The sequence below is a fragment of the Scardinius erythrophthalmus genome (genome assembly GCF_964197995.2).
Source record: "Scardinius erythrophthalmus genome assembly, chromosome: 5".
NCBI classification, from domain to species: domain Eukaryota; kingdom Metazoa; phylum Chordata; class Actinopteri; order Cypriniformes; family Leuciscidae; genus Scardinius; species Scardinius erythrophthalmus.
The window spans coordinates 27379296-27396976 of NC_138225.1; the positions used below are offsets into that span (position 1 = coordinate 27379296).

A 17681-nucleotide genomic window follows, 5' to 3' on the forward strand; every position below is an offset into this window, starting at 1 on the left:
TACACCACCACCACCAGCATGCACAGTGGTAACAAGGCATGATGGATCCATGTTCTCATTCTGTTTACGCCAAATTTTGACTCTACCATCTGAATGTCTCAACAGAAATCGAGACTCATCAGACCAGGCAACATTTTTCCAGTCTTCAATTGTCCAATTTTGAACTCGTGCAAATTGTAGCCTCTTTTTCCTATTTGTAGTGGAGATGAGTGGTACCCGGTGGGGTCTTCTGCTGTTGTAGCCCATCCGCCTCAAGGTTGTGCGTGTTGTGTCTTCACAAATGCTTTGCTGCATACCTCGGTTGTAACGAGTGGTTATTTCAGTCAAAGTTGCTCTTCTATCAGCTTGAATCAGTCGGCCCATTCTCCTCTGACCTCTGGCATCAACAAGGCATTTTCGCCCACAGGACTGCCGCATACTGTCACACCATTCTTTGTAAACCCTAGAAATGGTTGTGCGTGAAAATCCCAGTAACTGAGCAGATTGTGAAATACTCAGACCGGCCCGTCTGGCACCAACAACCATGCCACGCTCAAAATTTCTTAAATCACCTTTCTTTCCCATTCTGACATTCAGTTTGGAGTTCAGGAGATTGTCTTGACCAGGACCACACCCCTAAATGCATTGAAGCAACTGCCATGTGATTGGTTGATTAGATAATTGCATTAATGAGAAATTGAACAGGTGTTCCTAATAATCCTTTAGGTGAGTGATATATATATATATATATATATATATATATATATATATATATATATATACTGGTGGTGGTGGTGGTGGTGGTGGTGGGGGGGGGGGATGAGGTGCTTCTGTATTTCTCTGATTGCTGAAAACTGGCAAGGCTGAGTTTAAATATTAACAAAGCACACATGGCCCTTCTCTTGTGCCGGGGTCCCTGATGGAGAGGAACAGCAGCTCCTCCACCAAGACAAACAGGGCCGAGTCCAGACATGCTGCGGGGGGTTTACATTTTAATGCCTTTGTTGGTTTTCCAAAATATGCTTCCATCTCATCCTGGAATGGCTCCCACCAGGTTCTCAAAGAGAGGTGGCGCATATCATTTGGTTGTGCAGCGTGACTGCCATAGTGATACTCGCCAGCTTCACAAATTCTAGATCTTATCTCTAGAGCTTCTAGTGCATCTATATATACAGTACAAGTGCATGAGAGCCTGAGAAGTGTTGCTGCTTTTTAATTATTAGTATAGGAGAGCGAACTTTTCATTTTTAGTCTGCAGCCAAACTTGGGTAAAAAAAAATTTTTTTCACAAAGTAGGAAAAATAACTTCTGTTTTTTTTTTTTTTTTGCACATTTTAAATACTATATTTGTATAGTCAGGATGTGGTATGGTCGGTTTCTATGCACTGTGCTTCCTTAGAAGGCTGATTTCTTATTTTACTGTAACCAGATTATGTAAAACAAAAGATAATTTACAGTGAAAGTGTTATATAGGAAATTATAAATATGGAAGATAAACATGTTAATCTCAATTCCAGTATCCACCCAATCAATCCAGATTCTGTGTGAGAAAAGGGACAAAATCTTGAGATTTGGCACTGAGAGCAGGAAGACATGTGACACTTACGACAGTGCAGCAGAGAGGCCAGAACCACCACATCAGAGCCAAAGCCAACAGGAGAAAGAGCACCAAGAACACAATGGCCACCACTGTGCCGTCCGACTAATGAGAGAGAGGGAATATTTACAATTACTGCATGTGAAATAAATTATATTCCAAAGACTTTACTTATAGTCCAATTTTTTTAGTTCTAAATTATTTTATAGGATAAGGAGACATTATGGATGTTTTCTTTCCGATCTCATGTTTGACTTACACATGTGGAGGCAGTTATGGTGTAAGGTGTGGCGAGGTACGATGTGCCACTGTTCAAACTGATCAGGACCTCCATTTGTCTGTAGGAAGAGAACATAAACACAATGGGATGGTGTGTTTAGGGTCATATTGAGTCACACTGGCTTTGAATAAATGGTGAAAATAAAACAACAGTAAATTCAGCTATAGATGAAGAGATCTGTCCATGAATATGGCAGCGTGATGATAGTTACAGCAGAAATGAGGAAGCTAAAATAGGGAAGAGTCTAGTTAGGGATTATTTGGAGTATAATTTCTGATAAAACAAGTGTCAAAATAGGCAGTGTTGGATAATTTTTATGCAAAAAGGGAAGAAAACTAAAAATCTATACCGAAACTAAATAAAAATACTTTGTTTTTAATTAATTTAAAAAAAAAACAGAAATTAAAATAAATTCATGCAAAATTAAAACTAACAGAAGCTAAACTGAATTGGGGAAAAAACATACTAGTGATGCTCACTGGTGTCATGAGAATTATTTGAAGTTTAATTCCTACAGAATTTGTTGGAAATTCTCTCTTATTTACTGTGGAGGGAGTTGAAGGTGGCTCGCAATTAAAGCACTAATGATGAACGGCATTGTAATTTCCATATGTCTATTATGCAGGAGACAATTACCATGGGGCTAATGAGAATCCTCAAGCAGGAAATCGACTGACTGAACGCCTGAGATCCCTCCCAAAATGAGAGAATATGTAAAAAAGACAGGCTACTGTCTGCAGAGCCGATGATGATGCAGTAGAGACACAGGAGAGAAAGAGTTACCAACAGCAAACAACAAAGATTCCACTAACGTTTGGGTCTTGCGCAAAGCATTCCCACTAATGAGACCAGCAAGGTTCCTTCACAAACACCACCAAATGAAGAACTAACTTTCTAAAAGGTGTTTCCTGTTACAGCGCAAACCACAATCTCTTCCTGCACTGTAATGTAGCGTTTTTGGTCTCTTGAGGACTTTTAGATTATATTAGCTTGAACTGTCATTACCTTTAGAAATACCTAGTCTTGAGGCAGGAGGAAGCTTGTAAAGGGTTTTTTGCATGTTAACTAGGTCCGTGTGCTGAATGGATGAAAAGAGAGGCTAATTCAGCTGACATACTCAATACATGCAAATGGCAGGCAGGTTGTTAATCAAGCTGGATATATGTATGTTTGGTGAAGGATGAAAAGTGATCTAAGACTAAATTATTTTATTTCCTTGCACTTGACTGGATGGTCTAAAATTCCACAGATCATTTTTGTGCAGTTTGTAGTGGACACAAAGCATTTCTGGAGAAATATTTATGTGATGCTTTGTGAGACTTGACAACATTCAATCGGTATTCTTGGACATTGCAATTGGCAACAAACATCACAAACAATGAAGGCTGATTTATTTAACTTCAGAGGTACTCTGAAACCACAATGCGTGACAGAACATTGCATATCAGAGGAAACTTGGTGGTACACTCTAAAAGGCATTCCCAAAAGCCTCCAGATTATGTTTATACTGAAAACAGGTGAATCCTGTGCTAAACATACAAAGCTGTTCCTGAAACTGATTGCCTCATTGAACGGTATTCTTTCGTCTAGAAATGCAGAGAAGAAGAAAATGTGACAGAAGTTTAGCAGAATAACTAAAGCACATGGACACAAGTGCTCTTGCCATCACAAAAGGCCCCTCATGGCACCACAAGAGACTGAGAGTGGTGTGCGAGTTCGATTCCTTGTCACAAAGCACATGCTGATGGAAAGTGAACGTGACTTAGCTAGCTGAATGGGATGACAAGGGTGTCACTAAGAGCTTTCTAACTTCCCTTTCAAATAAAAGCGAACAACCTGCATTATTGAAGGCCTAACATATGCATCAGCACCGACGACACGCATGTCTGACTTAACTTTCCGAAGTTAAATCTGTTAGATTCACATAGTTTTAAATCCGTCTGTGGGCGATATACTGATATACAATTTCTACTACTACTTTTCATTTCATTTTCGAATTGTTTTTGTGTCTGCTCTGATTAGAAAAATAAATTATATTAACTGATATCAGTTACAATAATTAAAAACATTTGCCGCTTCAATTTGGCAAGCCATTTGTTAGTAGCTTGTAGCATGCACTACCAATCAAAAGTTTGGGGTGAGTAAGACTTTCTAAAATAAATGAATACTTTTATTTAGAAATAATGCATTAAATTGATCAAAAATTACAGTAAACACATTTATAATGTTACGAATATTTTACATTTCAAACTAAAGCTGCTCTTTTGAATTTTATATTCATCAAATAATACTTAAACAAAAGTATCACAGTTTCGGCAAAAAATATTAAGCAGCCTCAAATCAGTATTTCTGAATATCTGAAGGATCATTTGACACTGAAGACTGGAGTAATGGCTGCTGAAAATTCAGCTTTTAATTTTAAATTATATACAAATAGCACATTGTAAACAACAATTTTTCACTTTTTTTTTTTATCAAATAAATGCAGCCGTGAGAGCAAAAGACACTTCTTGGAAAAACATTACAAAATCTTACCGACCCCAAACTTTGAATGGTAGTAGAACTACTTTTCCAAAAAGAATGGACTGAATCTAGATTAGCTAATTCGAATTATGACTGGTTTGTAGCTTGGCAAGTAGCTTCCAAGCACTAGTGAAAAATCCAATGTGACATATCCAGATATGAAAACATCACACTTTGATTCAAAAATAAATAAACCAATTCAGTACAACATTGCCTTTCATTTTGGAAAGAGTAACCATCTTTTAATCATCTAGCAGAGTGAGAGTAGGAGCTCCTGTGGAGGCAGCGCTGCCATGTTAACTGGCTGCATCTCCCACCCCCTACACAGATGGAACTAAAATGGCGGCCTGACAGATCAGATTGATTATTGATGAGGCACGTTCCACCACTCGCGCTGCAGGCAGGTGTCAGGTCTGTCCCTCAGTTATTTTTCTCACTCCGCTGTTGTTGTGAAAACGCAGGTGAGGACATGCTGCTGCCAGACAAAAGTTCCTCACCCCCTCCAGCCAATGACTCGAAGGGACGGGGCCGGCCAGCGCTAATGGGCAGGCTGACAGATGCCCTTGATCCTGGTTTGACGAACCAACAGCTGTCGCTGCAGATGAGACCCTGATATCTGGCGATACGTCACTGAATCACAAAGACCCTTTGAATCCCAAAATGCCTCAGAAAAGACACTTTCTGATATTCCCTAGTGGTCTGTTCCAGGAAGGATTGTTCAGGACAATTCATATACAGTATGTCTGCAAATATGATATAAATGGCATTAACAACTGGTTTTCTAGGTGGCATTCCTCAAAATGCTAGAAATTGGCAGTTTTCTCAATGCAAACTGGACAGAGAGGTAGAAAGAGAGGGGAAGAAAAAGATAGAGAGAGAAATTTCTAGCGCTCAGACATGATGCAGGTGTTATGTGGTTGCCTATTGTCAATGCATCGTGAATTATTTAAATGGGAGCATGGAAAAGGGAATCAGTGCATCTGTCGCACATCCTTTTAAAGCCCTCCACCAGATGTGTTTACTAGCCGTTCATAGCAGCAAACTACTTAATGGGTCACAATTGCCAGCCAAGAGTTAATTAAGCAAGCCTTTTGAACGGCGACCACGTATAGGGGATCAAACGTCCCAGGTAAGTCGGACCATAATTTCACACAAGCTGCTCACAGTTAATCCCAGATCTACACAGGGTGCTGCGTCTCAGTCAATTCAATAACATAATGCTGTAACATGACATTTTAGGCTGGCATATCACATGATAATTTAATGGGTCATAATGTTGCAGCTCAAAGTATGCACGATAGGCTGTAACAGTCTGTTCAAGTGGGGTTGAAATTATGCAAGATACATTTAATTGATTTCAATGCATGCTTTCTGTACATTTGGAGATCTTAATGACACTTGCTGCTTTATGAAACATAAATACTCACTGTTCCACTGAATACAGCACTGGAGCAGGACACAGGACATAGTTATCCTTCACCTTGCTTGGCTTTTCCTCTGCAAAATGAATAGAAAGTTGATTTTGTTATGATCCGTTGCCAAACTAGGTTTTTTTCATCCCACTTGAAAATGATTCCTTTGCCGCATCACTGCTGAAGGCACCCAGAATTCAACGTTTATGTATTTCCTGTCTGGTTACAATAGCAGTGAGCAAACATGTGGATCCCATATGGGGATCTGTCGTCTAATGGTTTTGCACTCTTAAAGGAAACACCATTCCGTGTCTGATAGGGACAGCACTAAAGAGCAGAGTATAGTGAACTTACAGCATATGACTGTTATACACATTTAAAGGAACAATTCACACACACAAAAATGAAGATAATTTACTCACCCTTGTGTCGTTCCAAACCTGTATGACTTTCTTTATTCTGTTAAACACAAATGAAGATGTATTGAAAAATGTCTTGATACAATGAAAGTCAGTGGTGTCAAATATAGTTTTGGACCCCCTTGGCTTTCACTGTATGGACAACAAATAAAGCAAAGAAACATTTTTCAAAACATCTTCATTTGTGTTTCATAGAATAAAGAAAGTCATACAGGTTTGGAACGACGTTAAATGAGTAAATGACAGAATTTTTCAATTTTGGGGAAAAATTTTCAATCCCTTTGAGAAAATTTAGCACGAAAATATTGTTGCTTTAGATGAGAGGTTCTCAACATTTTTGATATATAATATAAAAATTATGAGTATCAATGATTTTGTCTTTCCATCATAAACAGAGCATTTTAGTTAAGTTAGATTGTTTGAATTTATTAATAATAGCAATTATATTAATATTAATTTAAATAATTTTATGTCATCCTGCAGCTCTTTTGGAAGTTTGCTATGGTCCCCAGTGGACCCCTGGTTAAGAACCACTGCTTTAAATATTTGTTGGTCTAGTTGAGTATCTTATTCTGTCTTTAGTAACCTAAAGTGACAGTTAAGCCACAAAACGTCTTGCAACTTAGGTGCATTGCATCCTAGGTGTGACCAGCGTGTCAGTTCCTGTATGATACAACTGACTCTCACAGACACAACATCTCTCTTTTATCATTTGGCTTTGTCTATGCAATATCATATCAAGCTTGAGGGTAAGACTAAGGACAATATATGTGGCATAATCATACTTACTGTAAGTAACCCCATCCACTATGAAACTGCAGACAACTCCTTCTGGTTGTCTCCCCAATGTGAACCCGTTCCCTCTTAAAACAATGTCAAAGGACTCTGTGGTATGTAAACCAGATGAGGACATAATGAGAAGCACTCCTGGGCGTTCACCCAAATCAACGACCACGTACACACACACACACACACACACACACACACACACACACAAAGGCAATTTCATCCACCCTGATAGCTGTAAAAGCCCTTGAAATGCTTACGGTTCACGCAGACGCTGGATGGCTCCACTGTTAGGATCTCTGTGCATGATTGCTTGAGGATCTGAACGATAAAAAAATATTTATTCAAATCAGTACTTGTCACTGCTGAATCACTATATCAGCTATCACAGTGTCCGGGTCTTTAGCATTCACGCCGGAGATGTTTGCTATGCCAAATCAAGCTCAATGAGACGAGCATCACATACAGTGCGGTGTGGGATAGACCCGTGTCAGCCGTTATGGGGAAATTATGCGGTGCCATTTTCCCTCTTCAGCTCTATTAGAGATTGCAGGCTGACATTATCATATAAACAGGCCTGTGAGAGGCCACCATCGCCTCTCCCATCATCCACATAAATCAACAGAGGACAAACTATGCAAATCTCTGTACACAACGGGCAAAAAGACAACATTAACAGAAAGATATGGTCCTCCGAATCACCTGCAGCGGAGATGAGGCTTCAGACTGAAGTGGAGGACACGTATAAAACAGGCTGATTGAATATGACACCTGATAAACTCTGCTATCATTAAAGGGGAGAAGGAACACTGAATAAACGTCAAGGCTGAAAAATACTCAGGATGGTCTTTATGGCTCTTTAATGAGTTATGAGACGGCATGATACAAGGGAGGTTCATCGCAAGACGTTTCAACTTATTTTCTCTGACAGGTATCTATACACAGGAATAGACTTAAAGCATCAGAGCATCCATCCAACCAACCATCTATCTATCTATTTGGATAGACAGATAGATTTAAAGCATTAGAGCATCCATCTATCTATCCATCTATCCATCTATATAGACTTAAAGCATCAGAGTATTCATCTATCCATCCATCTATCCATCCATCCATCCATTTATCTAGATAGACAAATCTATCTATCTATCTATCTATCTATCTATCTATCTATCTATCTATCTATCTATCTATCTATCTATCTATCTATCTATCTATATATCTATCTATCTATCTATATAGATAGATAAATAGATTTAAAGCATTAGAACATCCATCCATCCATCCATCCATCTATATAGACAAATAGATTTAAAGCATTAGAGCACCAATCCATCCATCCATCCATCCATCCATCCATCCATCCATCCATCCATATAGAGATTTAAAGCATTAGAGCATCCATCTATCTATCAATCTATCAATCTTTCCATCCATCCATCCATCCATCCATCCATCCATCCATCACATTCTTGCAGTGCCACAAATTCTCAAATGGATTGACCTTTTTTCACTTGGACTTGTGTTTGTATCACCATCCTGCTGAAAGAGTTTTTTTTTTTTTCTCTAAGCTTCAGTTTTCTCCAGTGTTTTGCTTTGACGTTCCTCTCTAACGGCTCCACAGCATGATACTGCCATGACTTCACTGTATGATGTATAGGAGCCGAGATGTCAGCGGTGTGAGAATTAGCACTACAAATTTGGCTGAAAATATTCTTGACCTCATCTGACCGCAGAATCTTTCCCTTTCACATCACCACTGGGTCAACATTATGTATTTTACTGAGAAAAACATGCTTAGTTCTTTCTGTCTCTTTGAGCAATAGTAAGTTTCTTTAAAAAAAAAAAAAAATTCTTACTGACCCCAAATGTTTGAACAGTAGAGTAGATATGCACCAATCAACCATATCATGCAATATTATGATATGGCCACAAAATATATAAAAAACTGCCATCAATCAAAACATTCTTGGAATATTAAAATAGGCCTGAATAAATCTATTCTTTAGGCTTTTGCTTTTTGCAAAATCTCTGTTAAGTCTACTTTAGCCCCGGACTGCAAAGCTGCACAGATGATCTCAAATCCTGGAAATCTGAGCAGAGAGCAACATGAGGCCAACTAGCCCAGCCTCCAAGATTACTAATCACTAGAGAATGCCTATGTTTTGCTGGGCCTGAAACTCCATTTGGCCAAACAAGCTAACTAAGTAACGAGATGATAGGTCCTTTTCAATATCTCTTCTCTGAACAAAACAATAAATTACAAGGAGGTCCTGTCTTTTGTCTTGCATGACTTAACCTGAAAAATATCCCAGAAACTGATTCCTGTGGTCACAAAACAACACGCCCATGTTCAACAACACTGACCTCAGCTGTTGATGGTTTACTGATGGCAGATGATGTTCAGTCTTCAAACCATGTTTACAATGTTAAACCGCATCATCGGTAAATGCCATGACAAGGAACACTTCAAAGCATCATGAAGCAAATGGAAAGTATCACAAATGAATTGTCAACAGACTTGTGTAAGATGAATCCGCTTCACAAACACATTATTGCAGAGTCCTTTATAACCAAAAGCTTTCAAAAGCTATATTTTATAAAGTTGCTTTGCAAAACAGCATTTTTAAAAACTTTACTTTAGTCAAATAACAAATCTGGACTGCTTTAGCATCATACATCTGTCTGAAGCCAATTTTTAATTGCAAAAATATGTCCATATCGAAGAACACAAGATATATATACAGTAAAATGGTCTACTTTAGTTCAGTACTCGGGTGGCTTAAGGGTTAAAACATGGGCTTGTTGTAGTTTCTCTCAGCATTTTTCCCATCAGTAAGGCACTTAACCCCTTTTTGCTCCAGGAGGCTGTTCACATGATAAGTCTAGTGCAAGTCTCTTTAAAGAAATTGTCGGGTAAATGATTGCTTAAGAAAGGATCTGTCTTAGTCGACTAAAACAGGGGCTCTCAAACTTTTTGGGGCCAGGGACCCCTTACATTTTCCAAAGACCCCCCCATAATTATAACAGTGATTTTAATACAAATTTATTGTCAAAAAGGCAATAATGAAATGAAGGCTAATATTTCAAAGATTTAATCTTTTAAAAATGTGTTCAAATGAAAAAGTAATACTTCATTTTATATTTTGGCAAAGGGCCGCATTTCTAAAATTAAATTAAAACATGGACGAAAAATTGTGATTATTCCTTAATTTTTATTTATTATTACTGTGAGAAGTACATTATACGGTGCAATAACAATATATTTCTGATATCATTTCTTCAAGTTAAACCGAACCCTTTATTTTGACGGGTTGTCGTGAATACCTTGTGCATATGATATGATGATAGTTTTATCAAATGAAATGTTGAAATGCTGAAGTGACTCTCAGAACAGTTCTGGAAATGAAGCGCATGTGTTCAAGTCCTTATATAGTGAGACGGCAGACGCTAAAAACACCAAGAGCATCTTGCGTGCTTGAGTATGTGAAAATGCTTGCCTGTGGCGCTCATTCACACAGAGAACGTGAACAAGACGTGCAGAACAGAGCAGAACAGAACATGCAGACTTCATATTTAAATAGCAGTCTTTTTGAGCTTAAATATTTACAGACGCTAATACATATCACAATTTAATTAAAGGGTTAGTTCAACAAAAATGAAAATTCTGTCATCATTTGATTACCATCATGTCGTTCCAAACCCGTAATACTTTTGTTCATCTTTGTCACACAAATGAAGATCTGAAATCTGAGAGCTTTCTGTCCCTCCATTGACGGCTATGCAACTACCACTTTGACGCTTCAAAAAGTTCATAAAGAGATTGCAAAACTAATTTATATGAATTGAGCTGTTTAGTCAAAACTTTCTGATGAGACAAAATCGCTTTATACGCAGAACAGATTTTTTAAATCTTACGGGTTTGGAATGACATGAGGGTGAGTAATTAACCCCTTAAACCCTAAGCGTCCCGCCGGCGGGACGGCACCCCATGAAAAAAATTCATAATCAAATTACTAAGCAACCACTGAATGATATGATACAAAATAGGTATCATTTTAAAGCTTAGAATCTCAGCTTTTCAATGCACCTATACATTTTATCCAACTATTAAAAGGTGCTGAGTTATTCCTTTAGAACGGATTATACCGCCGGAGGGCGCCCCCTAGCTATGGAAAAAATTAATTGTCATATTTTTCAAAACTACTGCATTGATCAACACAAAATAGGCATCATTTGAAAGCTTAGAGTCTAAACTTTACAATGAATGTAGCCATTATGATTATCTCCAAAGTAGTGCTGAGTTATTTGCTGATAAAATGATTTTTTTTTAATACATAATTTATGAGGAAGAGGAAATTATTATGTACTGCAATGTGTCAAAAACATCATACTGCTCAGATAGTCTTGTGTCATATGTCATTTGAAAGGTCTCAATGAGTAGAATACAACAAGCATAATTGTTTCAGGGTTTTACTAAACTTGAGCAAGGTTTTTGTAAAATAAGCCCCTCAAGAGACCCATGGGTAAACCATATATGGATGCTGAATTTTAGACACATTTCCGCTTGTAACTTCATGAAACATGCTCCGATTGTGGAAAATGACACATCATTATTTACAGCAGATGCTTACAATTAAAATGAGTCCAAACTCAACGTAATCCATCACTCAGAACTAAAGATATTCCTCATGGAGTTCTAATTCACAAAAAATACACAAACGCACGTAGCCAAGCGAGGTAGCTTAGACTTGGCCTTTTTACTCGTATCTTCATGAAACATACATCGATCATGAAAAATGACACATCGTTATTTACAGCAGGAGCTCATGATTAAGACGAGCCCAAACTCATCAGTCAGATCTAAAGATATTCTTCATGGCGTTCTAACACAGAAAATACCAAAGACGTACCTAGCCAAATATATACTCATGAAGCACTCGCGTTTGGTCTTTACTTATAACTTCACGAAGCATGCACATATCGTAGAAAAATGCACATCATTATTTTCAGCAGACTCTCACGATTAAAAAGAGCCCAAACTCAGCATAATCCATCACTCATATCTAAAGTTATGCCTCGTGGAGTTGTAACACAAATGCGCACATAGATCTTTATTATAGATGTAGCACTTATGTCGCGTTCTAACTCATAACTCAATGAAGCATGCATCAATTGTGGAAAATGGCACATCATTATTTACAGCAGAATGTTACGATTAAAAAGAGCCCAAACACACCATAATCCATCACTCAGGTCTAAAGATTTTCCTTATAGCGTTCTGACACAAAAAAATACCAGAGGCGCACCTATGAAGTAGCAATAGCAGTGATGCTATGTTGTTTTGATGTGACGTTTCAGCTCATAACTCAATGAAACATGCATAGATTGTGAAAAATCGAACATCTTTATTGACAACAGATTCTCACGATTACAAAGAGCCCACACACAACAGAATCCATTGCTTTGATCACGAGATATTCCTCACGAAGTAATGCATACTTGGCTAAAAAACAAGTCTCTCATCCTTCTGGGGAGCAAAGTGTTTTCCAATTTTCCCGGAACCGTCCGCGCTCGTTTTCAAACGTGGAATAACACAAAATATGTATCATTTTAAAGCTTAGAATCTCAGCTTTTTAAAGAATCTAACCACTTCGATCAACTCTGAACGAGTGCTGACTAGTCTCTCTAAACCGGAGTGTACCGCCCGTGTGCGCCACCCATGGCGCCCCCTAGCTGCGAAAATATTCATTATCATATTTTTCAAAAATATTGCCTTGATTCAAACAAAATTGGTGTCATTTGAAACCTTAGAGTCTGAACTTTACAGTGAATGTAGCCTATTTGAAAAACTCCAAAGTATTGCTGAGTTATTTGCTGATAAAGATATAAAAAAAAATTCATAATCTATAAAATACTTTTTTGTACTATGTACTGCAATGTGCCAAAAACATCATACATCTCACGAAACATTCAAAAATCGTTGAAAATGGCACTTCATTTTTTACAGCATATTCATACAATTAAAATGAGCCCAAAATTAACTTTATCTATTGCTTTTATGACAAGATATTCTTCATGGTGAAACACTATAAAAAATGCCCATGAGGGGGCGTCAAGGTCTCAACAAAAATGCTATCTTGGTTCCAAAGGCTGTAACGTTTGATTACTTTATCCAATCACCACAAATTTTTATCCAGATGCAGCTCATATGTAGAGGGACTTCCCCAAAAAAGAATTTTCCTCCTACCTTATTTCCTTCCTGAGTTATTCCATGTCAAATAAGAAAGATATGCATTATCATTATAAAAATTATATTTATTTTTTGTCTTTTATCAGCAGTTTCTCGGCAGAAGAATGTCCAAATGTAATTTAATTTATATTTTCAAAAAATGTGAAAAGTGTTCTTTCAAACGATACCTACCTTTTGACTCTCCTTGCTATAGTTTTGAAGTTATGAGTCTTTAGTTTTGTGTATGTCACTCAGAAAACTCTTTTTTTTTATTGCTTTCCTAATGTGTGAGGACTAAAAAAAAAGGCTACCTTTGTTCCAAATGCTGTAACTTTTGAGTACTTTATGCGATCACCACAAAATTTGATTCAGATGCAGCTCACATTTAGGGGTACTTCCCCAAAAAAGAAAATTTGTGCTACCATATTTCCTCCCCGAGTTATTGCATGTCAAACAAGAGAGATATGCAAAATCATAAAAAAAATATGTTTTTTTTTTTGTATTTATCAGCAGTTTCTCGGCAGGAGAATATCCAAATGTAATGTAATTTATATTTTCAAAAAATTTGAAAAGAGTTCTATCAAACGATACCTACCTTTTGACTCTCCTTGTTATAGTTTTGAAGTTATGAGTCTTTACTTTTTTGTGTGTCACTCAGACAAAAAAACTCCAAAAATGGCTCAGGGTTTAAGGGGTTAATGACAGAATTTTCCTTTTTGGGTGAACTAACCCTTTAAGTGTACATTTGATGTATTAATCCAAAATTTGCCAGATTATGTGACATTCCACATTATACATTTCTGCATTGTGGAAATCATAGGGACCTACATTTTTTAGCCCACTTTTAGAACTCCTGGACTAAAACCACAGAGGCATTTATCACACCTTTTGGGATGGGAGCACCTGGCATGAAGAACTTACCGAATTAACGATGCCTTTGAGAGCATAAAAGCCTTCTTTGACTGGGAACACTTGCTCCTTATTATCAGCCACATCGGCGAGCTGTTGGCAGGCAAATAGAAAGATAATAATAACAGGGCTGATAGCCAAGCAAGAAAAAAAAAGTGCTGACATTTCCTCTCCTTTAACTCCTCCTCTCCTCCGTTTGTCATTGCTACAGAAACAGGAAAAGAGCAGCAGTCCTGCAGTTACAGGCAACTCTGCAAAACCCCTGCACTTGGTGGAGCTTTAGAGAGCATTTGAAGTGTTATTTGCAAATAGATTCTGTGCATGCATGTAGTATGTACATTATTTTAAAATCTGCAGGAATGCCAACATTACCTGTTCTTCATCAAAGTCCTTTACGCCAACACAGTACACACGAGCTCCATAATTCCTCGCTATATCAGCCTATAAACACAACATACAGTCATAACGACGAAATCATTTGTTGCTATAAAAGTATAAAAATATGTAAAGTGTCAGATAACAGCTCACCTCGTCCTTAGTGAGTTGATAGATATATGGATCAAGCTTTCCATCAGTTAAGGCCACAATGATACTAGAGGACTTTTTAAGTTGTTCTTTCATTTGTTCAGATGCCTGGAAAGAAGAAGGGGTTATAAAGTTGTATTGGTAGAAACCTAATTTTCTCAAAAACTGCAGGGATAAAAATGCACAGTAATTTATATAAATATATAAAAATATATAATGTATCTATCATTGTAATAAAGAACTCAACTTGAGCCCAGATTCAGGACACTGAATGTGGTGTGTTTATTTATATACAGTAGATGTAATTATGCCTTATCATGGTCACGAGGGGAACCAATCAGTTTACAGATTTATTTTGTTTATTCTAGTCTAGTAAAAGACTGAAGTACAGGAAATACAGTCAGTCAAGCTGATTTGAGTCTTTCAGTCACTCCTCAAAACATGAAAAAAAGCTTCTTCTTTTTTAGATAAATTAATTATAAAAATGCACATTTCATTCCACTGTTCATATATTTGAGTCTGTTCATATATTTACCAATTTCATTCCTTCATGCATATAGGTTTCTCCTGCTGGATTGACCTCACTTAAAATCCTCAGGCCCTCATTAATTTTTCCCCTGATAATGAAAAGCAAGAAATATTCTGATAAGTGTGAGTGTATGTGCATGTGCATGCAATATGATGTCATGGTCATGTTAAAGAGTCATTGAACCCCATCTACATATGAAGGAAACCTTTACACTATAAATATGTACTCGTCTTTAATGTACTATACAACACAAACACATGGCGTGTTACTAGCTTTCTTACACTAGGGACTGCAAATAATTCATGCAAGCCTGATTCCATACCTGTCTCCAGTGAGCCGTAACACAAACTCTGCTCTTGATGAAAACACTATGAAGGACACTCGCATATTTGGACTGGAATGAAAAAATATGAGAAAAATGGAAAAACGCTGTAGATGAGTGACAAATGGAAAATCAAGTACAGCTGCACATTCTAGTTATACACATCTCTTTTTTGTACCAAAGTAAAAAAGCTCTTCAGAAGTGACTTATATATGTATACTTTAATAATAAAGCTAAATACAAGCATTGGTGCAAATGATGCTATCAGAGAAATCCTGTGATGTTGAAAGTCTTGCTGTCCTCATGTTCCTTTCACAATCATCAGAGTTGGTTTATGAGTAAGATAGCCAATGTGACAAGCTAATAAAAGCTTGTGACTGGGAAAAAACCCCTCTTCTGCTTGGACCAAGGAAGTGATTAATTGATATATAGACAGGAAACAGGTTGTCATGTGTGATTCATGCATACATCCTGTTGGTGATTATATTTATACCTGTCACTTCCTATATTTATTCCTCCTACCTTTCGTAATACGAATAGGACAAACAAGCAGCCACACGACATTTCTGAAAAACAGTGATGCAATAAAGATTTGCATTTTTTGGACCTCTGTCAATTTTCAAAAAGTACAACAATGACATTAATTACGGTATGTTTCTTTGTTCATGCGATTCAAAATGTATTCCAGTTTTGTATGTTTGTTTTTCTATTTGTCTTTTTTTTTCAGCTTTAGCTTTAGTCATTTTAACAATTCAACTTCTCATTTCAGTTAGTTGCCAAAGAAACAACATTTTATTTTATTTCAGTTATTTCAATAGTTTAACACTAATGCTATCATGCATTTACAAAACTGCTAGTTTACAAAAAACAGGGATTTTGTTTCTTAATGATATTGGAATAACATTTTTTTTTTTTTTCAGAGGAAACTGATACATAATCTGACAAAAAAATGTATAGCTGATAATGACAAGTACATTTCAATTAAGCAGTTGGTCTTTTTCACAACATTCTGTCATGAAATCTGATACAGCATAGGAACATGTTGGGTTTCTCTACACATTTGAAGTCAGGTCTCAGGACTAAGCATAAGGAGAGGTGCTGCTTTTTCTCACTCAGAATGACATCCAATCCACAACCATCCCCCACATGAGATACTCAGGGAGAACATCCAAATGTGTTCAAGCAGCCCCATTTTGGTAGCAAAAAAAAACAAATGAAGAACAGGCAGAAGGACTGAACATTTCACAGGCTGATTGAGTGATAAATATAACAATGAATCGCCAAATGGTATTACGATCCCCTCGTGAACAAATAATTGCCCTGAAAAGGAACTGACCTTGAATGTTCCTGAAAATATAAAGACGTGTTGTAAACTACTTGTGTCATCTTTCGGGTTGGTCCCTTATTACACCATTAAACAACACGGGAACCCTTTGCACAGCTTTTCGAGATAATTCTCAAAGATATTATACACCAGGTCCATTCAACGCTTAAAAACAGACCACATGGCACAACAGAAGACCATCAAAGTCTATGGCAGACTGCACTGGTCTTCCTGCACTCATGACTTAAAGTACATTGGCTGCGTCTTCTCCTTTCATGTGTGAGGGATAAGTGTGCTGTTGGATGGTTGCAGTGCAAATGGCCATTCTCACAGCCCAGAAGACTGAGCCTCCTTGCCACCCACTCCCACCTGCTCCCTTTGCTATTTTCTCAAGCAGACTGCTTTCTTCTGGCTAGGTCGCTACCGTCTGTACTGGCACATACATTGAGTCAACGTTACATAAGTTCACATTCATCTGGCGATTTTTTTTTAAATACATTTAGTCCCCCCACTGTAGGGCCATCTCAGAACCAGATGTGTAGCTGCTGTGTAGCCAAGTTAGCATTTAGCTTTGATTCAGGTTGTTATGGCTGACTTCCTTTGATGTGGTGGATTGGGAATTACATTCAGAATCATTAGGCTACTGTACAACTGACTTGACATAAAACAATAAAAGAAAATAAAGCAATAATATTTACCTCACAAATCTCTCTGTAAGATTTTTGACGAAGCCATAGATCTGACCCCAGTGTTCCCCCACGCTTGAAGATCTGTAACGAAGCATGAAAAACAATGTCAGCAAAAAAAAAAAAAAAAAAGAAACAGCTTTGAGGCAATTATACTT

At 37.4% G+C, this 17681-nt stretch overlaps 1 protein-coding gene across 1 annotated transcript in view; it reads right to left on the minus strand.

Moving 5' to 3' along the window:
- antxr2a (ANTXR cell adhesion molecule 2a) overlaps nucleotides 1-17681 on the minus strand; it is a 50375-nt gene that overhangs the window by 30568 nt on the left and 2126 nt on the right. The window contains exons 2-12 of the mRNA XM_081366774.1: nucleotides 17536-17607; nucleotides 15514-15585; nucleotides 15198-15279; nucleotides 14666-14770; nucleotides 14510-14578; nucleotides 14150-14230; nucleotides 7257-7317; nucleotides 7000-7095; nucleotides 5807-5876; nucleotides 1836-1914; nucleotides 1586-1681 (exon numbers count right to left, since the gene is read on the minus strand). Of these exons, the coding sequence (XP_081222900.1) occupies nucleotides 1586-1681; nucleotides 1836-1914; nucleotides 5807-5876; nucleotides 7000-7095; nucleotides 7257-7317; nucleotides 14150-14230; nucleotides 14510-14578; nucleotides 14666-14770; nucleotides 15198-15279; nucleotides 15514-15585; nucleotides 17536-17607 (883 nt within the window). The remainder of the gene's footprint in view (nucleotides 1-1585; nucleotides 1682-1835; nucleotides 1915-5806; nucleotides 5877-6999; nucleotides 7096-7256; nucleotides 7318-14149; nucleotides 14231-14509; nucleotides 14579-14665; nucleotides 14771-15197; nucleotides 15280-15513; nucleotides 15586-17535; nucleotides 17608-17681) is intronic.